Source organism: Diceros bicornis, chromosome 18, assembly GCF_020826845.1.
Source record: "Diceros bicornis minor isolate mBicDic1 chromosome 18, mDicBic1.mat.cur, whole genome shotgun sequence".
Classification (NCBI taxonomy): Eukaryota; Metazoa; Chordata; class Mammalia; order Perissodactyla; family Rhinocerotidae; genus Diceros; species Diceros bicornis.
Window position 1 is genome coordinate 10417397 of NC_080757.1, and position 27493 is coordinate 10444889.

Here is a 27493-nt window from a genome sequence, read left to right on the forward strand (position 1 = left end):
ACAGTGACAGGAAGTCCTAAAATAATATGTGCACAGCAGACCTAAAAAATAAAAAATTTCAGATTGGCACGGATGACAGAGGGCTCCAGAGAGGATTTCAGAAAACAATATATTATCTGCTGTGTTGTATCATGTGGAAAAATTGAGAGGTTGTAGGAAAATGTGGGAAAGAATTAATGATAGGTATATAGAAAACTAAGCAAAAGAAAATACAAGGCAATCGCTAACTCCTGGAAAATCAAAATGATGAAAAACAAAGGAAACACAACCATAGAATACTTAAATACTGAATAATATATTAAATACTGAATTTATATGTTTGTTATATTTATTATATATTAAATACTGAATATATATATACACACACACAAATGGAAATACTGAATATTGACATCTAAAAATTAGATACAACTAAACTGAGAGGAAGAGGAGAGGGAAATCAACGTGTGTGTGTGTGTATGTGTGTGTGTATAAGAGAAATAACTTATCATGTGCCATATTAGGAAGTTGACAGACAATTTCTAAAACTGAAAAATCACAAAACAGCAGTACCTGCATATTATTTAAAATTAAGAAAGCAAATACAAAATGTAGCAGCTAAAGGAGACCTCCCTCTGGGCAATGGGCCTGGGGAGTAGGAAGGGGTGTGATAGAGCACTGCTATTTTAACCATGAACCTTTAATACGTATAATCATTTTAATTATGTGTATGCGTTACTTGGTAAATATACAATTAATTTTTAAAATCTATGCAGAGAAGTTTGTTTACCTTGGGCAAGTTTCCAGAGACCACGGCATAGAGGTTTGGAAGGGAGGGGAGCAGTGGATGGCTGGGGCAGGAGCAAGGAACCAAGAACAGTCGAGGAAGGAGAGTAGAGAGAGGAGCCATCACAGAACGGAGCTTACACTTGCCCTGAGTAAGCCATGATGGCAGCGGAGCAGTGAGCAAGGAGTCCTGATCAAGGAGGATGGAGAGGATTAGTGGAGGCTGGGGCTCAGAAAGACCCCAAAAGAAGAACAAGTTTTGCACAGAGGAGGGTTTTTCTCACTCGCCAAATTCTTGGTGATTATAAGCAGGGGGACTGACGGGCGGGGAGCTGCAGGAAGGACCACCAGCAACTCAGTCGCTGCCAGCCCAGGCGGATGGCAGCTGAAAGAAAGGACAGACGGGCTATACCAAGCAAGATCTGAGAAGGAAGAAGAGCAGTGTGTTACCGTAAGGGGCAGAGACCTCACCTTCATACTGCAGGAGTCCCTGAGGGCTGCCCTGTGTCACAATCCAGGGCAATTCATTTATAATGACGGCCCTGTGTCATTGGGAAAGTTAAATTATGTTCAGTGGGCTCTGCTTTTTAAGGAAAGGGTTTTAGAAATCCTTCCATAAAAAGTAGCTTAAATTATTTGAAATGTGTAACCCCCAGTTGCCTGGAAAGTCCGCTTTTTTCGCTCCTTCCCTGAGGAGTGGTCTCGGCCCCCTTTCCCGGTGAGTGGGTGAACTGTCCCCTCCCGCTCTGCTAGGTAGGCCTCCTCAGCCCTGCCAGGACTGGAGGAATCAGTCCTCTGCCTGTCACCTCGGGTGCATGGCCATTCAGTACCGGCCCTGCCAGCCCTAAGTGACACAATGCGGGAGCTTTAGCCCATGCAGAACTTGTAACCCTGGCAGCTATGGGGTGACCAGTTGTCTGGAGTGTAGCGGGCGTCTGGAGGACATAATCATGGCAAGCGACCCATTTTCCTCCACTCTATTTGTGCCACCTCTTCTTCAGTGAGAGGACTTACTGCTGAAGAGTTCCTTTCCTCAGAAAGGGCATGATCTGAGCTCCAGAGCTTATTTTCACACTATTCACTATGAATCCTTACACAAGTGAACTCTCCAACTCTGGGCCTTACTCTCCCTCACTGCGTAAAACATAAAAATACAGAACTAACATTTGTAAGGTGGTGTTGTTCCCTAACATTGACAAGCTCTGTGATTCCAGTGATGAATCCCTGAGCCCCTGCGCTTGTGTCAGCCCAAAGGATGGGTGATGAATTCCAGTCCATCCTCCTCTGCTGCCCATCTCGAAGTCTTGGGAATCTTTTTTTTTTTTTTTGTGGGTAATATATTTACAGAATTAAACGTCACAACTATATAAAAAGACATCACCGAGAAGCCTCGCTTCTACCCTTGCCTGCTCCACCTTTCCCCCCAGAGATATCATTTTTATAGATACCTGATTTCCCCTTTCTTCCCCAAGAGGCAGCATACACATTATACTGTTCTGAACATTGCTTTCTTCACTTAGCAATAAGTCAGGAACTCTCTCTCTAGCAGTACACAGAGATCTTCCTCTTTTCTTACAGCTTATTTTGTATTTAGTCTACTACATAGCTGGACCGTAATTTATTCAACCAGTCCCCCATTCCCGGACACTTGGATTGTTTCCAGTCTTTTGCTATGACAGTGTCTCAATGAATCTCCTGTACTTATGTCATGTCATTTTTATGCATGTGTCTGTATCTTATGCTCATCTTTGACCCAGAAGTGGCATTGCTGGGTCAAAGAGCACATGCAAAGGGTCCCTAAAGCCTCACCACCACAGTGCATTGTTCGCCTTTTGGATTTGAAGATTTTTGCCAATTTATTGTGTAGAAAAAATGGTGTCTCACTATAGTTTTAGTTTGAATTTCTCTTGTAAATAAGTTTGAGCTTCTTTCCTCGTATTTAAAGTCTTGTTATATCTCTTTTTTGTGAACTATCTCTTCATGTCTTTTGCTCATTTATTTTTTCTATTGGATGTGTGATCTTTTTCTTCTCAATTTCTAGAAGCTCTTTGTATATTAGAATTAGCCCTTGGTTTGTGATATGAGTTGCAAAATTTACCCCAACTTCTTGTATGTCTTTTGACTTTATTTATAATTTTTTAATTATACTTTTTATTTTGAAGTAAGTGTAGATTCACATACAGTAGTAAAAAATAATACAGAACCATCTTGTGTACCCTTTACCCAGCTTCCCCCAATGGTAACATCTTGCAAAACTATAGTGCAATGTACCTCTATTTTTTTTTTTTTTTGCCACACACAAAAATTTGATTTTTCTTTTTAAGGTGGTGGAATTTATCAATCCTTTTATTTATAGCTTTTGAATTTTGACTCAGCTACAAAGCCCCTCTTGCAATATTTGTGTCACCACTAGAGGGAGTAGTTACTTCCATGAATCTCATACTTCCTTTAACAGAGAAAAGGGATCCCTAGAGGCACTTTCTCTCAGGCATTGTCTCTAGTCCCACGTCATGACTTTTTGCTCTCCCCACAGAGCTCACTTCTTGCAGCCCCAGCCTCTGACCTTGGCCTGGGTAGTAGAGTTTCTGGTCACATGCAACTACACTCAGCTGGAGACACAGGTGCTGGAGGCTCCTAACCCAGCCTGGTGGTCCCAACCATGAGCCCTTCTGCCCCATGAGTCTCCACAGTGAGGTCAGTGACTGGGTACGCAGGCATGGGTGGCAGTGCCATTTCCAGTGCCCTGTCTGTCCTGTGTCCCCTTGGCTTGGGGTAAACCTTTCAGTCGTTGGTTCTCCAACTCCACAAGCCTCTTCCACTCTGCAGCTCTCCTGCCTTTTCTTCTACTACGGATTGAGGGGCCTTGAAGTCAAACTCATCCCCAGGCTGCTATCGATCACTTGTCATTTCTGCTGCTTAAACCACAATTACTGGGCTTCTTACACTTGACCTGTAATTGAATTTCCTTGGGAACTCAATGACAAGATTGATTCAGTCTAATTGAGTCAAAGATCGACTCTCCATGCCATTCATCTAGTCCCTGTCTCTGCCTGGGGCTCTCTGAGCTGAGGCTATAAGACATTCACAGTTTTTGTTTAAAAAGTCGAGAACCAACTGACACCTTTTAAGCACCATTTCTTTAAATGATCCTATGGAACATTGCTTTTCTTTCCTTCCCCTGTCTTGGCCAGCTGAGGGCAGAGGAAACTTCTGTTTTTAAACTTGCTTATGTTCTCTTCACATGAATGTTGAAATGCAATTCTAAGGAAAAAAAGTCTGGTTTCATTCAAAAGCAGGTTTGGAAATGAGTAAGAAGTCAGCATCCGGGCAGCTCAGGAAATTAGCAGTTTGTTGTTTTTAAATTTTCGTGATATGACTCAATAATAAAAAGACAAATAACCCAATTTTAAAATGGGCAAAGGATCTGAATAGACATTTCTCTAAAGAAGATATACAGATGGTCAATAAGCACATGAAAAGATGCTCAACATTATTAGCCATCAGGGAAATGCAAATCAAAACCACAATGAGATATCACTTTACACCCACTAGGTTGGCTATAATCAAACAGATTATAATAAGTGTTGGTGAGGTTGTTGAGAAATTGGAACCCTCATACACTGCTAGTGGGAATGTAAAATGGTACAGCTGCTTTGGAAACAGTCTGGCAATTCCTCAAAAGGTTAAACATAGAATTACTATATGACCCAGCAATTTCAATCCTGGGTATATGAAAACACATGTCCACATACAAAGTTATATGCAAATATCCATAGCAGTATTATTCACAATAGCCCAAAAGTGGAAACAATCCAAATGTCCATTACTGATGAGTAGATAAACAAAAGGTGGTATATCCATACAATGGAATATTATTCAGCCATAAAGAGAAATGAAGTACTGATACAAGCTATAAGGATGAACCTTGAAGTTTCGGGGAAGAGGGAGAATTCCCCCTCTGCCCTTTCCCTTAAAGTTCTTATGGCTGGCCAAATAATTAAAAGACAGGTTAGCAGGAGAAAATAATACCATGTTTAACAACATGTATACATGGGAGAAACCAGGGAAACTGAGTTTCTCAACACAATAGCAGCGATTCTCATCTTAAATACCATCTTCAGCTAAAGACAAAGGAGGATGTTGGGGGTGGGGAGAGAGACAGAAACTACAGTAATCAAGAGTGCGCAGATTTAAGTCCTCTCCTGATAAGAGTTTCCACAGATAGGCCATCCTCCCCTCTTCCAAATACAGAGAGAGAGATATCTTTACAAATGGAGATTTCCCTTATAAATGTAAATATTTGTCTGGTAACTCTTTGCAGGGCCATCTAGGGAATGTGGCCTGGGAGAGACAGAATTTTTGATAAGATGGGCTTGTTGGTGCCTTTCGTATTGTAACATCTATTTTACATTATATTACAGCCATCATATGATAGTAGCTCCTTCCTGAAACAGGCCTTCTATGTTAAATTATTTAGGCAGTTTGGGGGAGGTCAAATGTCCATCAGAGAAAATAATGAAGGTAAAGAGACATATTTCAGGGTGGCCAATTTTGATCTCCCACAGTTCCGCCTTTGAAACTAAAAGTTTCACAGTCCTTTTGAAACTTAAAAAGTTTCATAGTCCAGAAGCTGCGTTGGTAGATTGTTTCATCTCACTGAACACATTTCTTGATCTTAATAATAAACCAGTCAGTTAAGTTCATCTTAGAAGGTGGTGATGCAGGTGGGCTGTTAAAGCATCTTTTGCAGTTTAAAATGTCTCTGATGATGTCATTGGGTAATCTCTCAAGTTTATATTAAGTTCATCAGCTTCAGTTTGTAAGGCTTCAGGAAAAAGGGCAGGTTTAGGTCTCAGTGATTCCAAATGAAAATGATGGAAAAAAATAAAAAACATTAGTTTGGAGATCTGTAGCCAGATATTTCAGGAGACTAGAAGAAATCAGGATCTAGTCCAGTCAACAGATACAAAACAAAAGCCTCAAATTAACAAAACTAGGATCTAATATCCATAAATGTATACTATAGTTTCCATTGAAACAATTTTTCTCTCTAAAATCACTCTCATTTTTTAATCAAAGGTAGCCAAATCAAGACTAACTAGTTTGCAATATAAGTCTAGGTTTAATAAATTTGGCCCAATTATTTACAGAAGTACAGCAAGAATAGCAATTGATTATATAGGCTCTTTTAAATGTGCTTTGCTGGAACTTTTTGTAAGGAATCTCAGCCTGAACTTCAAAGGCCTCTCCAGGCCAGGAAAGCCAAGCCAAGGACTTTCATCATCAGACTTTGCCTGCAATACCTACAGATTTGGGTGAATTCCTCTCTTCTTGAGGTTCCCTCCAAATATTTCAAGGTTCCTTGTACCTGCCAGATAAGTGACATTCCTTACTTATGCAGTAAGTGCTGTTTGGAACATAAGGTACCAGGCCAATATTTCCACGTGGCTTTACTCCATGAAGTCCAATCTTCATTCCTCAAAAGCTGTATGGTTATATCGCAAATACAATGTTCCAGTCACAGCCTTGGTCATATAACCAATGTTTTCAATCATGTCCTGTTATAAGGAGAACAGATTCTTATTGAACTTATGCAAATATTTATATTGCCATGAAATAAGAATATTTATTTACTAAGAGTTTTTAAATTCCAGAGGGATCAGGTAGAAAGAAAAAGGTAAATATTTTAATTTTACTTACAAAAGTATCATTTACCAAACTGCTATAAGTCACAGCTAGCTCAGCAGAAAAGAGAAAAAGTTTTCTTTAAATCTGAAAAAACGAAACATTTTAAAAAGCAATATTTTAAATGAAAAATCATAAAAATTATAATTATCCTCATCAGTTTATTCAGTCTTGTGTAATCAATTCTCAATCCTGAGCTTCTTGTTAGCAGCTTCATGAAGTCACCAGTCTCTCTATCAGAGTTCTGTAACTTCTTACCAAGTTCAGTTTTATCATCAGAAAGTTTGTCAGAAACCTGTATTCCAGAGTAAATGTTCAAGTCCTTTCCAGGAACTTCTCTGAAAATGAAACATGTAAAAGCATCAGAGTAAAGAATTAACTATCTGTAAACAAGATCCCAAGATGGCAATTGACAAAGAAATTTGGTTAATTTTGTGACATACAATACTTTAAATAATGACCATAATTATGACTGATAACCAGAACGGATCAGAATTTCAGTGATGTTATGCAATTTCAAAACACCTATATCAATATCATTCACCCACTTAATACAACCTAAGAAGGTTTATCATAAACACTTGATCAAGTATGTTCATTGTGCAACAGTCAAGGGCAGACTGAGAGTTAAAATAGTTTAAAAAAACCTTAATAGAGAGACCTCAGTCTTTTGAACATAGGAAATTACCTTAACAAAACAGATCTCTGTCCTTTAGATAAACTTACTCAAAGGTAAAGAAAAACCTCTATCAAGAGCAGATTAAGAGTACAATAAAATTATCCTTTTAAATGAAAGAAGACAAAATTTTAATTTTGTACCAGCTTACTTTTGTTTTGTTTTGTTTTGTTTTTTGTGAAGAAGATCAGCACTGAGCTAACATCCATGCCAATCCTCCTCTTTTTGCAGAGGAAGACCAGCCCTGAGCTAACATCTATTGCCAATCCTCCTCCTTTTTTTCCCTTTTTCCCCCCAAAGCCCCAGTAGATAGTTGTATGTCATAGCTGCACATCCTTCTAGTTGCTGTATGTGGGACACAGCCTCAGCATGGCCGGAGAAGCGGTGCGTTGGTGCGCGCCCGGGATCTGAACCTGGGCCGCCAGTAGCACAGCGTGCACTTAACCGCTAAGCCACGGGGCCAGCCCCTGTACCAGCTTACTTTTGATATTAAAACTGATTCCCTTAATTAAATTTATTTTAATCTTAGCCTACTTGACCATGTATAAAACTCCTTAGGGCTTTACATTCACAAACTTTTTGTCACTTACGTTTTACATTTAGAATTTGTCTCACGCCTTCCTTTCTTCTCTTCTAGTACTTGGGTCTTAACAAAACAAAATATTTCCAATTTTCATATCTTCTTTACAAAAAAAAACATACTTTACTTTCCTTGAATACCAACATATTTTCTTTATTGATTTCTAGTAGCTTTAATCACATACTAGAACTTTAAACCCTTAGAAACCTCAATTTGTAAGTAAAAACTAAGTACGCAATTATAAACTTTCTTTTACATTAGCATTCTGTGGCTTGGAAAATTTATAAACACTTTATAATTTCTGGAAACATGATACTTTATAGTACAATCTTTTAATAAAACACAAGACATGTTTACCAATAGACCCAAAACACCTTTTAGTTTTCCTGTAATAAGAAGACAAAGTAGATAAACCTATATTTAGCAATCAATGTCTAATATTTTATCTTATTTGGAAATGATCTAGATACTCAACGAATTTTTTTTGTGTGTGTGTGAGGAAGATCAGCCCTGAGCTAACATCCGTGCTAATCCTCCTCTTTTTTGCTGAGGAAGACCAGCTCTCAGCTAACATCTATTGCCAATCCTCCTCCTTTTTTTTTTCCCCAAAGCCCCAGTAGACAGTTGTATGTCATAGTTGCACATCCTGCTAGTTGCTGTATGTGGGACGCGGCCTCAGCATGGCCGGAGAAGCGGTGCGTCGGTGCACACCGGGATCTGAACCTGGGCCGCCAGTAGTGGAGTGCACACACTTAACCACTAAGCCACGGGGCTGGCCCCTCAATGAATTTTTATCATAAAATTTAGCAAAACTCTGAAGTTTTAAGTCACCAAAAAGAATTTGGAAGCTATATACACCATAACATATAATTGTTATTAAAAGTTCACCCAACACTCATTTTTTTTTCATGTATTTAGTTACTTGTCCCCAATAATTATTTAGATTGCCTACAAGACTTCCTGAGACATTAGATAAAATTAGCCATCATTTAAGTTATTATTTTTGTTAACCAGTTCTGTACGAGAAATAACATCAGTTTTTCTACAAAATTTCATGTGAATTTCATCACCTCTTATACCTCTAAACATAGTTTTCATTAGGACTTTTATCAATGGGTCTTGGTCTTATAATTTTGGACAAGAGAAGCATTTCCAGTCAGACATTTTAAAACACACTCAGGCAAAGTTGATATAACCTCTTTATATAAAATTAGCTCAAACATTTCAACCTTTATAATCTTACACTTTTATATTTTCTCAATTCAGTTGTAACCTGAGTCAGGGTCTTAAGGCTAGTCCCTTTTTTTTTTTTTCCTGGCCTTTTTCATAAGTACCAATAACACAATTATGTGAGAGCTCTCAAAATTTGTTTTCCCCCAGTTTAGAAGTTTTTTTCAATTTAAATGATCCACATTGACGAGTAGGATCTCAATCTTAACAGCGACTCATCCCAAGCTTTAACTACGGACGCAAGAGGCGTCCCCAAAAGAGATCCAGAGAATTCACTCCCCAAAATAAGAAAGCACGACAAGAGATGACAAAGGCCTCTTATGAAGCAAATGGGACCCCTTATGACAAACTTCCCTGAGAGCACGCACAGCCGGACAAAGACAGTTTCTCGGAACCCCAGTCTACATGACTGGCCGCCAAAGATGTATGCCAGTACATACATCCTCCGGATGGCGGAGACCAGAAAGGTCACAAAGCCAAGCTCTCAAGATACAGAACAAGACAAAAACCCAGAGAGCAGGCAGGCTTATAGAGATGCCCATGTGTTATGACAAACGACAAAAAGAGAGACAGAGACAAGGACTATTTCTGGGAGGAAACGGATCAATTATCCAATGGGTACCCAACTAGATCCTAGAGGCACTGAGTCCAAGATTTTCTCCTGTTACCTAAATTTAGAAAGAGAAAACTCACCACTCTCACTTCCATTGGACCCTGCAGGCAGAGATCCGGGGTAAGAACTCTCACCTCCTGCCGGCTGGTGTCAGGGGTCCAGGACCTCTCCACTGCAGTAGTCCAGGAGCAAGCAGTGTCCAGCCAGTGAAATTTTTGCCCTGCGTTGGGCACCAAAACTGTGGTTTCTCCCATGTATACATGTTATTAAACTTGGTATTATTTTCTCCTGCTAACCTGTCTTTTAATTATTTGGCCAGCCATAAGAACCTTAAGGGAAAGGGTGGAGGGAGATTCTCCCTTTTCCCTGACAAAAGCATTAAGTAAAAGAAGCCAGCCACAAAAGATCACACATTGTATGATTCCATTTATATGAAGTGTCCAGAATGGGCAAATATATAGAGACAAAAAGTAGACTAGTGATTCTTTAGAGCAGGGAGGGATGGAGAGGCTGGGGGAGATGATGGCTAAAGGGTACAGGATTTCTTTTCAGGTGATGAAAATGTCCTAAAATTGATTGTACTGGTGGTTGTGCAACTCTGTGAATAGACTAAAAACTATTAATTATACACTTTAAATGAATAAATTGTATGGCATAAGAATTACATCTCAATAAGTCTGTTAGAAAAAAAGATAGCGCCAGGAGGGAACCTTCCTGAGACAGAGCCTAAAAAAAAGTGTGAATAGGAGTATGGCTTTCTTATTTGGAAACAAAAAATCTGGTTTGGGGGAAAAACACACAGAGGGGCTGGAAGTTTGTTTTCTATCTTTTTCTAACTTGAGCTTTCACGAAAAAGAAAGGGGAAGGGGAGACAGAATGAATAGAAAGTTCTAGAAGAGAAATCTAGAACTTCTCAAGCATTTATGTAATGTCTTCTGACTGCTAAGATGCAAATAGGTAAAAGGTTTCTGGAAAAGCAAAAGAAAATACTAATAATGACACATTACCAAACTGTTCTGAAATAGTTTCTTAACTTGATAAAGAGTATCCACCAGAAATCAGAAGGTAGCATCATGATTCAAAAATTAACATCATACCATTAGAAGCAGTTCCATTAAAGTCAGGAATAAAACAAGAATGCCAATTATCATCACTTTTATTTCATATTACCTTGAAGGTTCTAGTCATCAAAGTAAGACAAGAAAAGCAGATTAAAATGCTATAATATTGGTGAGGAAAAGCAATGATAAAATTCTCTACCTAGAAAATCCAAGAGAATCAACTGAAAAACTGGTCAGATAGAAGAATCTATTTAAAAGGAGGTCAGAGCCAAGAAAAATATACAAAAAGCAATAGTTTTTCTAGGAACTTGGAACAACCAGTTAGAAAATGGGCTTTGCTGGGCACCAATCTATAAGCGACACTAAAACCTTACTAGACTAAATGGCAATCATATGTAACCATCCAGTGTAAATGGTCTTGTGCTGCTCAAGTAGACGCTCACTACTCAAAGTGTGGTCTGCAGACCGGCAGTGTGGGCACCACCATCTCAGGCCCCTCCCAGACTACTGAGTCAGAATCCGCATTTGAACAAGATCCACAGGCAATCTGTATTCACACTGAAGTTTGAGAAGAACTGGACTAGACAACACTCTAAACTGGAAATAAAAAACTACCCCTCACTAGCCTGGCTCTGTCTCAAGTATTTTTGCAACTTGTATGAGTGCAGTAGACAATCTCAAAAGAAGGCTGCCCTCAGTTCCTTCCCTCCCTACACCTGCAAGCTGCACTTCACACCAAGAGGGGGAGCCAGTTCTCCTCCCCTTTGACCTGGGTTGGCCTTGCTGACTTGCTTGACCAATACCTTGTGGCAGAAGCAATGCTTTGGGACTCCTAAGATTAGGTCATAAAGACACCTTGCAGCTTCTGTATGAGCCTGGTGGACTCGCTCACTTTTGGCATGCTCCCTCTCAGAACCCAGCCCCTGTGAGAAGTCTAAGCCCAGCTGAGCTCCCAGCCAACAGCCAGCACCAACTGCCAACCATGTAAGTGCACCATCTTGGATGTTCGGCCGAGTTGAAGCTTTAGATTTGCTACCACTTGACTGCAAATCCTGGGCGAGAACCACTCAGGTAAGTCTCGTCAACGCACAGCACACAAGCAACAGCAATACCTTTTTGTTTAAGCCACTAAGTTTTGGGGTGGTTTGTTATCTAGCAATATATAGCCAGAACAATGTACACTCTTAGCCTGACAACTGCGTGAAGCGGGGTCACGGTTAGCAAAAAGTCTGTAACCAAATCATAACTGGTCTAGGGCTCGATACCAGGGACCAGTGATTGGTTTTATTACCCAAATTTAAAATTCCTTAATATGTCTCCCAGGCAGTTACCTGATTCAAAGTATTACAAAAGGAAATGAGAAGAGGAAAAGGACAATAGAAAAATGGGAGCAGCTTAACAACATGAAAGCCAGAAAAAGAAACTTCCAAACTTTCTTCAACAAGACTATAACACTATATTCACGTGATATACCTCTATCATTAGTGACTGTGAATAATTGATGCTCAGTTTAAGTGATAGAAAAACAGAAATGAAAGCCAATTCCAAATAGGTTTAAAATGTTATGCTATAATCAGTGTATATAATAAAGGCCTTTATTTAAAATATTTAAGAATAAGAAAGTAAATGTAATGACAAAAAAGATTCCATTCATAACAGCAATACAAACATACATACCTGTGAAAAAATTAATAAGAAATGTGCAGGATTTATAGGAATAAAATTATAATTAAAAAAGAAATGGATAAATAGAAAGAAATAACAAAGATGAGAGATACATTATTGTAAAGATGAAAATTCTCCTAAATTAATTTATGTTGTATCTTCTTTCTTTGATGCTTTCATTTATCTCTAGTAATTTTGAGGTGCTTTTCACTTCATTTACAAAACATGATAGTTTTATTTCTTCCTTTTCTTTATGAATATCTTTCTTTCTCTTCTCAAATAGCTTTGTCAGAATTTTTAGAGCTAAGTTAAATAACGCTGATAATGTGTCCTTGTCTGGTTCCTGTTTCAAAGAGGAATAATTCATGTTTCTCCATTAAGTGTAATTTTGACTTTTGGTTTTCAATAGAGTCTTTTTGTCATGTTAAAGAGGCAACCCTTTATTGCTTTTAGGAGAGTTTCAATGAAGAATTCCCTTTGGCATTTATGGACATAATTATATGAATTTTTACAATTTTTTCCAATAATATTAGTTATGCTGATGACGAGCTTTAGTAGAAAAAAACTCAGAAAAGATTAAAATATGTTCCTTTTAAAGTTATATTATATTCTGATTGCTAAAATTTTATCTAGAATTTTTGCATATCTGTTAATTCATGAGATTACCATATAAACTTCTTTTCGATGTTATTCTTGTTAGATGGGATGATTAAAAATCTGTTTTGGGCTGGCCCCGTGGCTTAGCGGTTAAGTGCGCGCGCTCTGCTACTGGCGGCCCAGGGTTGGGATCCCGGGCGCGCACCAACACACTGCTTCTCCGGCCATGCCGAGGCCGCGTGCCACATACAGCAACTAGAAGGATGTGCAGCTATGACATACAACTATCTACTGGGACTTTGGGGGGAAAATAAATAAATAAATAAATATTTAAAAAAAAATCTATTTCATCAAAGGAATGAAACAATTTACAAAAAAGGTAATATAAATAGCAACAAAATTTTTTTAAAGCCCAACCTCACTAGGAAAAAAAAGAAATGCTAAATAAAACCATAATGAGACACCAAAATAACAAATTGACAACTTAAAAAATAATGCCAGTTCAGAAAAAAAGGGGTACCTTCCATGCATTTTTAATGGAAGTATAAAGAAGTACAACCTTAAAATCATATGTACATATCCCAAATTTAATAAAGTCGAAGGGGGAGGGAAGAGGATGGTAGGATATGAATGATTTTTAGTTTCTTCTTTCTCATACTTTCTCATATATATAAATATGTTACTTTCATAATAAAAATGTGCATATCCAAATTAAAACCACAATGAGATACCACTTCACACCCACCAGAATTGCTAAAATGAAAAAGATTGACAATACCGAACGCTGGTGAGGATAGGGAGTAACTGGGACTCACACACATTACTAGTAGGTGTGTAAACTGGTCAACCACTTTGGAAAACCATTTGACAGTTATCTACTAAATCTAAACAAACCCACCAGCAATTCCATTCCTAGGTATATACTCAACAGGAATAAGTGCACACATCCACCAAAAAATGTATGAGAATGTTCACCCCAGCCTTATTTGTAACATCCCCAAACTGGAAACAACCCAAATGTCTATTAAAGGAGAATGGATAAATTTGGTATATTCAAACGACAGAATACTATACTGCAGGAAAAAAAGAACAAATGACTGATATGTGCAATATGGATGAATCTCACAGACATTGAGACAAAGAAGTCAGTCATAAAAGTACATATTGATGATTCTATTTATATGAAGTCCAAGAACAGGCAAAAATATTCATTGGTGGTGGTAGTAGTGGCTGTTGCTGGGGAGTGCGTGAGCATTGACTGGGAGGGGGCACGAGGAGGCTTTCCGGGTGATGGAAATGGAAATGGTCTATTCTGGTCTGCACAGCGTCTGCTTGGGTGTTTACATATGTAAAATTTCATCAAGCTTGAGATTTATGTACTTTATGTAAGTTACACCTCAATAAAAAGAAAAGTGAAAATGATGCATACTCTTTAACCTACTTTAATTCTACTTCTAGGAAATCACCTTAAGGAAATAATCTGGGATCCTAGCACAAAGATTTCTGTACAGAGATGTTCAATGCAACGAAATTGTATCATATCAAAACCTTTAGACAAAACCTTGCTGTCCAAAACTAGGGGACTGATTATAGACAATTATGGTACATCTATGTAATATAATATTCTAAAGCCATCAGTACTTGGGATGTATGAGAACGCTTAATAGCCTGAAAAAATGTTCATATTCACAATATAAACTTATATTTAATTAATAAATAAGTTAAAGGTGCAAAACAGTATGCACAAGTGGGAGTCCAATTATGCAGTAAACAAAAGTGGATAAGCACCGGAAAAAGCAGATGTAATACTGCGTTGTCTTTGGCCCTGGAGATACAGGGTATGCGTGCAAACATTTCCCCTAGTGTTCTCTTTTTCTAGGATTATAATTGAATCCTCGGGCTGAACTGGCCTCAGTGCTGCCTGAAACCCTAGGCCTCCTTTGTGACTTTTCTTCCTCAGCTTTAAGCAAACAAGCTCGTACAGTGAAAATTATTAGGAGGTTTGATAGGATCTGCTCTACTGCGGTGGAAGGTCTAAGACTAGAATCCCTCTGTGGGAGCTGGAGTCCCTAAATTCTACCTAAAACTTGAAGAAGATTCTAAAATTATTGCTTGTGTTGAGGAGGAAAAACTTTTCCTCCATCCTCTTAGGTTCAGTTTGGGGGGGCTGTGAGTTAAACTGACAAAGGACAGATTAGCAAGAGAAAAGACAAAGTTTATTCATGTATGAATGTGGGAGCTCACAAAGAAAGTAGCGTGGCTCAATGATGAAAGACAGGGGTTTATATACCTAACCAAATAGGGGAAAGGGAGAGGGGAGAAAAGAGCCTCTACTAGAAGAACAGATGGGTTACTTTAGGAAAAACAAATGAGCTTTTATGGGAACAAAATGGGAGATAAGGTAGTTTGTGGTAATGTTTATGTAGGTGCAGTGGTCTTTTTTGTCTTCTTCAAGGTCATGAAACTCCCCCAGGAGGGGATTTATGGTAGTGTCGCTCTTGGTCTCCTGGGAATGAAGCTGCCCACGGGAGGAGATTTATGACAGTCCCAGTCCCAGAAGTTCCTGCTTTTAGTCAGATAAGGGAGGGTTCAGAAAAAGCCTCTTTCTGCGTCTGTTGATTCTCAAATGTCTTCAGCTCAAAATAATTTTTATGCCATTGTGGTATAATTTGGATCCATTCACTTGCATAGATAAACAATATTTTGAAATATTGCCTACCTTTTCCCAATTTTTCCTGTTACACCATAACCCTTTCCTCATCCACTCTTCCAAGTATTCTGTATTCACTGCCTCAGGGAAAGGGTGACTCTACCTGAAGGCAGAAGAAAAAGAAAGTCTTTTGCTGGCTTTTAAATTTCCAAAGTCGAGGCCTTGTGGGAAACAGGAAGGATTCTGGCAAATGGGATGTAACTAGACTTTTCACTCCCAAGTCAGGAAAAGACTGAGCAGAGAAAGAGAGGAGGTGAGTGTGTGCGGAATGCACTCCACCCTCGCCCCAACACCAGGCTGAACCCCAAGGTGGGGGGACAGAATCAGGAATTTCAGAGAAGTTTGAGGATGCTGGGGGTGGAGGCCAAGGTGGAGAAAGACCCAGAACAGAAATGACAGGATGGTGTGCTCAGTCCCAGGAACCTGGAGCAGAGGCATCACAGAAGTCCCTGTGGCCCAGGCTGTGACAGAGCAACAGAGGTCTTGGGAGCCTCCCAGTTTCCCTCAGCCCAGAGGGCCAGGAGCAGCTGACTGAATTCCCTGCCCAGAGAGGGACATGGAAATTCCAAGGAGAATCATCAGCTCCAAAGAGGTCTCTGGAATGTGCATTAGAAATTGGAAGAAAATGTGATTTTCTGGGTGATAGAATTTCAGGTGACTTCTGTTTTCTTATTTATAATTTTGTTTTGTAAACCTTCTACAATGAGCAAGCTTTATAAGTGAAAATAAAAATTTTAAAACTCCAGTCACTAACATCAATTGAGCAAATACTCTCTGCCAGGCTGTGTGCTAGAGTCTGAAACGGACGGCCAGATAGCCATTAATGATTATTCTTAAAATTCATGCAAGATATCGTCAGACTCCCACAAGGTTCCTCATAGATAACATCGCTGATGCTTGGGTCACCAGGGTAATGGTTGCTTAAGTTGTTTTTCAGGAACTGAGAGTCAACTCCTTGTCCAGTTCAAGCTGGTTAAGACCACTGACCCATCAACTGGGCCTAAGCAAGTGTCCGATAGGTGACCCTTTGACATCAGGGTGGCTGAAAACCGCACCCTCAGATCATGCTAACGCCACCATTTTGTAAACATGAGTCCTATGAAGAGCCATGAAGCTTGACTACGCTTGCGCAGACCCTCAATTACCTCACTTCTCTGTACCTCCAATCATCCATCCCCCCACTTCAGACCACCCCACCCTTTATCCCATAAATATCCCTAATCCCCATTTTCAGGGAGGTGGATTTCAGGCTTGTTCTCTTGTCTCCTCGCTTGGCTGCCTTGTGAATAAACCCTTTCTCTGCTGCAAAACTTGTCGCCCCGGTGATTGGCATACTGTGCTGTGGGCAAAACGGGCCTGGTTCAGCAACAAGTTCTGGAAGATAAAGCTGAAGAACACAGGCCCTGTTCTCAAGCTGCTTAGGATCTAGTGGGAGCAGCAGACATAGAAACAAGCAGTTCAATCCCGAGCATTAGTGACAAGAAACTCACGTCTTAAGCTTAAGTCCAATGGAAGCCCATTTAAAGTGGCAGTTTGCTCCTTTGGACTCAAGAATGTTCTCCATATTTGTGTCAATTGTTTTCTTGATAAAATTGGCAGTTGTGCTTTTCTGTTTTCTACTCTTTTTTAAAATAAAAAGTGACAAATTATTCAAACATACACAAATTAACACCTCTCTATGGCTACCATAAGACAACTTGAAATGTTGGTTAATTTGCTGATGTACAAAAGCCCAAATCCAGGCTAAAAAGGCAGTTTTGGGGTCTCAGTGTATAAATTACAAATGGTGGTCTATAAGATACACATTAAAAAGTCGAGGATGACTTATAATGGGGACTGAACCTGAATCTGGCCTGCTGCCACCCCCTGAGCCAACAGCTTATGGGAGATTTTCTATGATCAGCTGATCAAGAATGAAAAGCATCTTTTGCTTCATAATCTATGTGTTGGTTAATTTTATGTATCAATGTGGCTAGGCCACGGTACTCAGATATTTGGTCAAACATTATTCTAGATGTTGCTGTGAAGGTATTTTTAAGATGAGATTAACATTCAAAGTAAAGCAGACTGAGTAAAGCAGATTGCTCTCCATAATGTCGGTGGGCTCATCCAGTCAGTGGAAGGCCTGAATAGAAAGACTGACCTCCCCAGGCAAGAAATATTTCTGCCAGCAGACGGCCTTTGTGACTCAAATTGCAGCTCTTCCCTGAGTCTCCAGCCTGCCAGCCTACCCTACAGATTTTGGACTAGCCAAGCCTCCCCAATCACGTGAGCCAACTCCTTAAAATAAGTCTCTCTCCCTTTATATATATATATATATATATATATATATGTATATATACATATATACACACATACACACACACACACACATCCTGTTGGTTCCTTTTCTCTGGAGAACCTAATACAACCTATAAATATTCATGTTCCATATCTGCCCTCACCAAAGACCTGCCAGTGCAAAAGAAGCCTTACTCTTATGCTGCACACCAGCACTCAATTTGTGGCCGTTGGTCGTTCTTCCCCAGTCAGCCCAGAAGGCAGTGGTGATAAATTGTTATCAACATCAGCAGCACTGACTTCCCGCACTGATGTGGCACAACTACAGCCACCAGTGCTGAGGCCAAACCACGTGGTTGGAAATCCTGGCTTTAGATTCTGGAGCCAGCCTTAAATCATTTCAGCACAGATACCGTGAGACGTTTTGTTCACCAACTCTTGACTATTAGGTATTATTATTAGATTAGAATTTTAAAAGAAATCTATGTACATGGTAAAAATAAAATTCAAACAGAAAAAAGTGGTACCAAATGAAAAATGAAAATTCTTCTAGTGAGAGCAGCTCAGAGGACAAAGGGGGCCCAGGCCACTTCCTTTTTTTGTTGTTGTTGTGGCTCCTGATATAGCAAAAGAAAAAAATGCCACAAAGAATTACTGGGAGATAATAGAAAAATATATATTGGTCTCTGCCCCTAGTTCCTGACACAAGGCTTCTGAAACCCTTGTAATTTCCTGAGTGATAGGAGTGTCTTTTGCTCTAATGAAGTGACTCTGGGTGGGCTCCTGGATGAGGGCTGGTCATGGGAAAAACCAAGCCATAATTAGAAGCTTGAAATTTTCAGTCTCCCACCCCCATTCTCTTGAGAGGAGACAAAGGCTGAAAATGGACTTAATGATCAATCATACCTATATAAGGAAGCCCTCATAAAAATCCCAATAGTATGGGGTTCGGAGAGCTTCCAGGTTGGCAAACACACCCACAGTGGGAGGGTGACACACTCCAACTCCACAGGGACAGAAGCTTCTGGGCTCAGGACCCTCCCAGACCTGACCCTAGGTATCTCTTCATCTGGCTGTTCTTCTGTCTCCTTTATCATATCCTTTAATAAACTGGGAAACGTAAGTGTTTCCCTGAGTTCTGTGAGCTGCTCTAGCAAATTAATCAAACCTGAGGAGGAAGTCATGGGACGCTCCAATTTGTAGCCAAATCAGACCGAAGTTGTGGGTAACCTGGGGATCTGTTACTTGTGATTGGCATCTGATGTGGGGTGGAGACAGTCTTGGGGGACTGAGCCCTTAACCCTTGGGATCTGACGCTATCTCTGGGTAGATAGTGTCAGAATTGAGTTAAATTGTAGGACACCCAGCTGGTGTCACAGAAATTGCTTGGTGTGGGGAACTCCCTCCCCACCACATTGGTGACCAGAAGTGAAGCGTTTTCCGTGAGTAGTAAAGGAGACTCACAGGGAAGAAACATAGTAGGAAAGAACTGGGTTTTCCCCTACACAGGAAGGAAAAACCCGAGTTTTTCCTCTTTAAGTACAAAAGTTGTGGTACATTTCAAACATTTACATTTTAAATGTAATGCTTTGTTTGGTATCAAAACAAAAAGAACCATACACTTTAAGATGCTACTAGTGAGATAATTTGAAGATTTATAGAGAACATGAATTACAGAGCATTACAGATGTTTTTCAACTGTCAGACATCTTCATCTTTCTTTATTCCAAAGCCTGCCCTCTCTTATTTTGATGTCAGAAGTTCTCTAGGCTCTGTCGGAGCATTTCCTGCCATCTCACAGTAGCAACTTTCCACTGAGCTGCATACTTTTTTCCTTACTGTTTTCCCTTGGCAGCTACTTAATAAAATTTGACATGTGCTCAACATAAATTTGTCTAAGGCATTTTGTTTTTGTGAGTGGGTCTCTTTCTAGTCCTTTCTCTATGCATTTTATAAACACTTATGCCCACATAGGTTTACATATAGTTATATACACATAGTTATTTATTCTTTTTTCGTGAGGCGATCAGCCCTGTGCTAACATCTGCTAATCCTCCTCTTTTTTTGCGGAGGAAGACTGGCCCTAGGCTAACATCCGTGCCCATCTTCCTCCTCTTTATATGGGACGCTGCCACAGCATGGCTTGCCAGGCAGTGCGTCGGTGTGCGCCCGGGATCCGAACCGGCGAATCCTGGGCCACCACAGTGGAGCGCGCGCACTTAACCGCTTGCGCCACCGGGCTGGCCCCCATAGTTTATTTTTCTGATATAAATGCAATAATAATATTGCATGTATTTTTCTTCCTTACTATGAAATATTTGATATACAATAAACAATATATGAAATATATGTGTATAAATTATAAAGCACAATAACAAAAACTTCTGTAATCACCAGCCAGTTGAAGAAATGGAATATCACCTACAACCTGAAGCTCCGGTGTGTCCTCCCCATCACATCGCTTCCTTGCCCACCCCAGGGGTTACCACTGTCTGAATTTGGTGTATATTGTTTCCTTGCTTTTCTTTTTAGTTTTATCACATAACATAGGTATTTCTAAATAGTATAAGGTTTATTTTCGCCCCCGTTTTTTCCTAATAGAAGTTTTGCTTATCTTTTATTAGATTTCTCCCTAGGTATTTGATGCTACATAAATGGTATTTAAAAAATTTATTTTGGGTGCCTGCCCCATGACATAGCGGTTAAGTGCAGCTCTCTGCTGCTGGCGGCCCGGGTTGGGATCCCAGGCGGGCACCGAGGCACTGCTAGTCAGGACATGCTGTGGCAGCATCCCATATAAAGTGGAAGAAGATAGGCACAGATGTTAGCCCAGGGCCGGTCTTCCTCAGCAAAAAGAGGAGGATTGGCATGGATGTTAGCTCAGGGCTAATCTTCCTCACAGAAAAAATAAATAAATAAAAATAAAAAATTCATTTTGGGGCGGGCCCGGTGGTGCAGGGGTCAAGTGTGCGCACTCTGCTTCAGCGGCCCAGGGTTCACCGGTTCAGATCCCCGGCGTGCACCCACGCACCACTTGTCAGGCCATGCTGTGGCGGCATCCCATATAAAAAAGTAGAGGAAGATCGGCACGGATGTTAGCCCAGGACCAATCTTCCTCAGCAAAAAAGAGGAGGATTGGCATTGGATGTTAGTTCAGGGCTGATCTTCCTCACAAAAAAAAAATTATTTTGTTGGCTATGAACATATTGGTTTTTAAAAATAATTTCAAGCTTTACAGAAAAGTTGCAAGTACTGTACAAATAACTTTTTTCTCCCCTGAACCATTTGAGAGCAAGTTGCCAACAGGAAGCCTCATCACCTCCAAATGCTTTATTGTCTTGTTTCCTGCAAACAAGGAGATTCTCCTACATAACCAGAGTGCAAATGTCAAAGTCAGGAAATTAACATTGATCCATTGCTACCATCTAATACTCAAATTCTTTTCAAATTTCCCCAGTTGTCTCAATAAAGTTCTCTATAGCAAGTGGTCCAGTTCAGAATCACATGCTTCATTTAGTTTTCACGTCTTGGTGGTCAACTTTGGTCTAGAATATTTCCTCTGTCTTTTCTTGACTTTCAAGATCTTGACAATTTTGAAAATTACAGGCCAATAATTTTAAGAGCGTCATCAGTTTGAGTTTGTCTGACGTTTCTTCATGGTTAAATGCAGGCCATGGATCTTTGGAAGGAATCTCACAGACGCTGTACTCTCCTTGCATCTATCAGGGGGCGCCGGATTTAGATGTGACCCATCACTGATGACGTTGACTTCCATCACTTGATTAAGGTGGTTCACCCAGAATTCTCCACAGTAAAGTTACACTTTTCCCCATTGTAATTAGTATTTTGTGGGACATACTTTCAAACTATGTAAATATCTTGTACCTCATCAAACTTTCAACTTATTAGTTTATTTATATTCATATAGATTCATGATTTCTTGTTTTATTCAATGGATTATAATCCCTTACTATCATTATTTATTTTAAGGCTCAAATTGTAGGGCCAGTAGAACCCTCAAGCCAGCTTCTGCGTTTCTTTGCCATGTCCCCACTGTCTTTGAGCACATCCTTACTTTTTACCTCAAGATTTTCTGGGTTTATCTTGTACTTTCCCTGATCTAGACCTTGAATCAGCCATTCCTCCAAGGAACCCTGCTTTCTTTTTAGTGGAGAATGGTATTTAGAAGACAAGAGCTGCATGCTAGGTGTGCTCATTGTTAATGGGGTTATTATGGGTTGAATTGTATCCCCCCAGAAGATATGTTGAAATCCTAACCCCCAGTACCTCTGAATATGACCTTATTTAGAAATAGGGTCTTTGCAGATGTAATCAGTTAAGATGAGGTCATACTGGATTAGGGTGGGTCCAAATCCAATGAAGACACAGGGGGACAGACAGAGAGCACCCTATGTGACAATGGAGGCAGAGGTTGGAGTGACATGTCTACAACTCAAGGGATGTCAAGGATCACTGGTAACCACCGGTGGGAGCTAGGAGGAGGCAAGCAAGTATCCTCTCCTAGAGCCTTCAGAGAGCATGGCTCTGCCAACACCTTAATTTCAGACTTCTAGCCTCCAGAACTGTGAGAATAAATTTCTGTTGCATTAGTCACCCAGTCACCCAGTTTGTGGTAATTTATTACAGCAGTCCTAGGAAACTAATACAGGGGTGTTGCTAGGGAATATGTGAATGTACATAATACATCAATTTACAGCTATATGTATTTCCATATCTTGACTTGTGTGTGTATATATATATATATATATATATAAGACCAGAAGTTTACACCGATGCATTCAATTCTAACCCAACATCACAGAATTCATTCTAGTTTTCTCCCTTTCCATATCTGTAAATCCTTTCTCCAATAGTGAGAAACCTAGCTCCCATTTTTCATAACATATTTACATGTTTGATCAATCCCCCATATGTGACAGCCTCCCACCACTCCCTCCCTCACACAGAGGCCCTGTCTCACCCCACCCATGCTCTAATACCTCGCCAGCCCATCCTGCCGAATGGACTTGCTCCTCACCTCCAACACAGCCAGACCACCCACTGCGAGGGCCCCCTCCTCACCTCGCTCAGGCTCCAACACCCCACGCTGGACTGGACTGCCCTGTGCTTGTTTTCAAACTTTACATAAATAGTGTACTGTATACTGTGCTGTATATTTTCTTCTGCAATCTGCTTTTTCCCTCAACATTATGTCTGTGAAATTCATCCATATTGATGCACGTAACTTTAGCTCGTCCATTTGTACTGTTGTGTGGTATTTCATTACATGAATCTACCACTGTTGATAGACATTCGATTGTTTGCAAGTTTTTGCTCTGACATTCCTTTACTTGTCTCTTGGTGCACACAAAGGCAAGAATTTTTCTAGGGCACATCTTCAGGGATGGAGTCACTGTGTCACAGAGTGTGGGCATCACCACGTTTACCAGATAATGCCAAAATGTCTCCCAAAGTGGTCTTCTTGTCCTCCCCTAGTCTCCCACCAGCAGAGCATAAATAGAGTTCTTATAGCTCCACGCCCCCAGCAACACTTGATATACTTGGACTCATTTACATATATCCAGTGCATTTTTTCATTATCTGCACAGTTAGTCAATACTGATTACTGGCAGGGGTTGTCTCAGCAATTATTAGTTTTCAATTTCTTGAAAGGAGGTCCCACTCTCTGTAGGGCAGACTGCTAGTTGTCCACCAAAATCCATTCTCTCCTTCCTCCTTAGTTCTTGCGTAGTAATAGACTTACAGCTGCATATATGGCAGCCAGCTAGGCTACATTTCCGAGTCTCTCTTGCCGTCAGATGTGGCCACGTGACCAAGGTCTTGCCGACGAAACATGAGCAAAACTGATGTGTGGCATTTCCAAATGTGGGTCTTAAGATACTGGCTTAAGATATATGGCTCTTTCCCTTTCTTGCCAGCTGGGAGTCCTACATGACAATGATCTTGCTTCAACCACACAAATAATGACACCGATCTAAGGGGCAGCAGAGCAACAAGATGGAAGGAGCCTGAGACCCTAGACGACCATGTGGAGCAGGACCACCCCACTGCTCTGGACTATTACCAGGGAAATAAACTTTGCCCAAAGCCACTGTCCCATTGGGTTTCTTTGTTACAGCACTTAGCCTTCACTCTCATATATTCCATCACGAGAACCTCCCCCACCCCAACCCTAAGAGGCTGTGGGAGTTCTCAGGAGACAAAATCCCATAGTATACCCTCTCTCTACCAAGCGAAACCTGAGCTTAAAGGTTGCACCCACCTCCTCTGCATGTGGGCTTTTATAGAGCTCCCAAAATCTTTCATTCCCCTCCCCGAATATTCCCAAGATGATTATGGAGGGAAAAAGTGGGGGGCTGCTTGACTGTGAGTTTTCTCCTCCTCCCCAGCCTGCCTGGTGGTCTTCAGTGAAGAAACACTTTTAATGTGGGTACAATATACTTTTAAAAAGTCAAAGTTGTCTTACTATAATTAGCTCACAAAATGGTTAAGTCAGCACTGTGCCCTTTTCTGATTTTGTTTTAGAGACTTGGGAAACATTCTCCAGAATGTCCTTTATGTCAAGAAAAATGTAGGGCATGGTCACTGAAGGTGGCAGCGTGGAACCCAAGAGATAACGAGATAAGACTGGGTGTTCATTTTACCAGCTTTTAAAAAGGGCATAAAACGATCTGTTATCAATGATGACAGTGTGCCATAAATCACAGAGTTTGGTCAAATCAATTTTATGCACTTGAGGTAAAAAACAGAAAAGCAAACATTTCCATAGGTGGGTAAAGAGACAGGGCCTGCAAAGCCCCCTGAGCCTGGTGACTCCTGCACAAGTCTGCCTTCTGTTTCTTGGCCAGAGAGAGCAGTCCCGAACAAGACTGATGATCAGCCGTCCTGGCCAGAGTTGGGACAGGAGAACATGCACACCTGCTGCTCCTGTGTGTTTAGCTTTTTTTCCTTTTCCCCTCCCCCAAGAGCTGGAAAGTTACCTTTAGGTAGAAGAAATAAGACCTCAACATTTATTAATAAGAAACATTGTATGAGTCTATATCCTATTATGTCTATTTTGGAGCTAAGAAAATAATTCAGGGGCAAACAGAAGGGCCTCCGGGACCGGCCCCATGGCCTAGTAGTTAAGTTCAGCACGCTCTGCTTCGGTGGCCCGGGTTTGGTTCCCCGGCATAGACCTACACCACTTGTCAGTGGCCATGCTGTGGCAGTGACCCATACACAAAATAGAGGAAGACTGGCACAGATGTTAGCTCAGGGCGACTCTTCCTCAAGCAAAAAGAGGAAGATTGGCAACAGATGTTAGCTTAGGGTGAATCTTCCTCAGAAAAAAAAAAGGGGCCTCACCCTCCTCACAGAATCTAGTAAACTCAGTCCCTTAAACACCCACCTAGGTCCAGGCCCTTCAGAACTGTATTTACCATCATCACCACCCTGCACTGTGCTCCAGAGCTGGAAAGCTGTGTGTGGGTCCCAGAGCACTGTCCTTCTGTTCAATCTAAATTGTACTGCTCTTCAGTGTTTGTACCATGAAGTTGGCGCCTTGCTTAGTTTCGTGTAGATGTCATTTTTTTTATCTAATATTGTTTCTCTTTGTTCATTTTGGTGAGTATTAAGATGGAAGTTTTTGTAATCATGGCTTTTTTTCCTTGCCAGCACTCTAGTCTCTTATACATGTTTTAAAGCCATAAGAGTGAGGATTACAGCCATAATATGTCTGCTGGCTGGAGCAGAATCTGTCAATCAGAATCCTTCTAACGCAATCTGAAAGAATTATCTGCTCTTAAAAGAGAAAACTGTCTCCCCAACAATCAAATTTTGACTCAAACTATATAATAACTTATTCTTTTATTAAAAGTTTGTTTTTTCTGATTATTCATACTTGTTTTAGAAAATCTGGAAAATACAGAAACGTATAAAAAAGAAAACAAGAAACTATCCATAATTCCACAACCAACCAGAGCTAATCACTCTGTAGGTTTTACTCTTGGAACACTGAATCTCAGCTCACTAAAACCTCTCAAACCCAGCCAGAGACAGTCTTCTTTCAGAGCGTTCATATCTTTTTCTACAGAATATAAAATAGAAACATATATAAAAAACATACACAAACAGAATAAAATGAATTTTCTTTACAAAGTAGTTTCCTACAAAACCTCAATTTGCCAAATTTCTGAGTCAGAGACTCTAACACAGACTATTGAGCATTTATTAAAATAAGAACAAGACAAGAACAAAGAAGAGGAGAAAGGGCAAGTTGCTCATCTCCAGACTCCCCCCCGACTCCTCACGCTACTAGGGGCAGGGTGCCCACTCTTCTTGCGTGCTGGAGGTTTTTCAGTCTTAGGGGCTGTAGCAAGGCGGCGAGGGAGAGCCTGGGAGGGAATCTGAGGGTTGTGGGAAAAGAGACGAGAAAGTCAGCGTCGTGTCCTCTCAATCCCCTGCCCCACTGAGGAAAGGCGTCGTGCAGGGAGAGGGCCAGAATCACTCGGCAAGGGGGAAAGACCATGCTACAGAAAATGGGAACAGGGATGGGAGGGGTGAGGCAATAGAGAATGGAGCCAGCCAGGGAGTGCGCAGGGTTGGAGGAACAAGTCAGTGAGAGCCCTTCCACCCTCATCAGCCCTGCCCTCCCTCCTTTCCCTCACCTCTTTCCGAGGGATCTCACCCAAGCGGGAGTCTGTATTCCTTCTGGGGACATTATCGCCTTGGCTGTCAGCCCTGCCGTACAAATCGAGGGATGAGGATGGGGGTACTGCTCCCCCCACTCCCCAACACTGGATGAAGAACTACTCCCCAGTTCTGTCTCTTAAGAACAAGAACAAACAAGATAGACCTGGGGGTCAAACAGGAGGAGACATTAGAAGAATCAAATACTGAGTTACACTAGGTGGTCACAATCCTAGGATTCTGAGTTCTCAGCGGCAGGGTGAAGAGGAAAAAACTAAGGTAGAAAGACATGGAGAAGAGATTTTCTACATCTCACCTTCACACTCTTCCCCAGAAAAGGACAAAAGATGCTACTAAGTGGACAAGACACACCCCTCTCTTCCCTACCTGACCCATGTTCCTGCCCACAATTCAGATTCCATCCACTAACCCATCCTTCTTTCCCTCCCAGGCTGGTACCTGCTGTGTTCCAGCCTCTTCAGGTAGAGCAGCAGATCCTCAGCAGGCAGTGCCCCCCAGCCCCGAGCTTGGTATAGTCGTAATAGCTGAGACACCTCCATCAGCTGCCTCGAGGATGCGAGCCCATCTCCACCTGAGACATATGGGTAACAGTCGTCATCCTAGGACCCCTCTCCTCAGCCCTCAGCCCATCTCCCTAGGAATCTAGAAGGGCCTTCAGTTCCAGACCTAAACCTTCCCCCCTTATTTCCCGGTAAACCATGACCTGCTTACCTCTCTCTGGGGAGCCACCACTTGGACCAGTGCTCTGTGAATGGGTTGAGGGAAGTTCATGGACCCGGAAAAGACTAGACGCCATGGCTAAGGGCACTTTAGTTTTATGGACAGGGGGTGGCAGGCGTGGCACTTGAGGGGCTTCCTCCCAAGATGGAGCAGTCAGAGGACCTAGCAAAAGGAAACAGATCCAAGATCAGGAAATGGG

General features: G+C 41.0%; 1 protein-coding gene across 10 annotated transcripts in view; it reads right to left on the reverse strand.

The window, feature by feature from the left end:
- Window positions 1-3120: 3120 nt before the first annotated feature.
- Window positions 3121-27493, reverse strand: part of CNTROB (centrobin, centriole duplication and spindle assembly protein) — a 48370-nt gene continuing 23997 nt past the window's right edge. For 3 of the 10 annotated variants that reach the window (XM_058559792.1, XM_058559788.1, XM_058559793.1), the window contains 4 exons: window positions 27286-27456; window positions 27013-27145; window positions 26532-26604; window positions 25715-26270 (listed from right to left, as the gene is read on the reverse strand). In XM_058559792.1, coding sequence (XP_058415775.1) covers window positions 26145-26270; window positions 26532-26604; window positions 27013-27145; window positions 27286-27456 — 503 coding nt within the window. In that variant the 3' untranslated portion in view covers window positions 25715-26144. The other 7 variants (XR_009222663.1, XR_009222662.1, XR_009222661.1 and 4 more) reach the window with 7 other exon arrangements.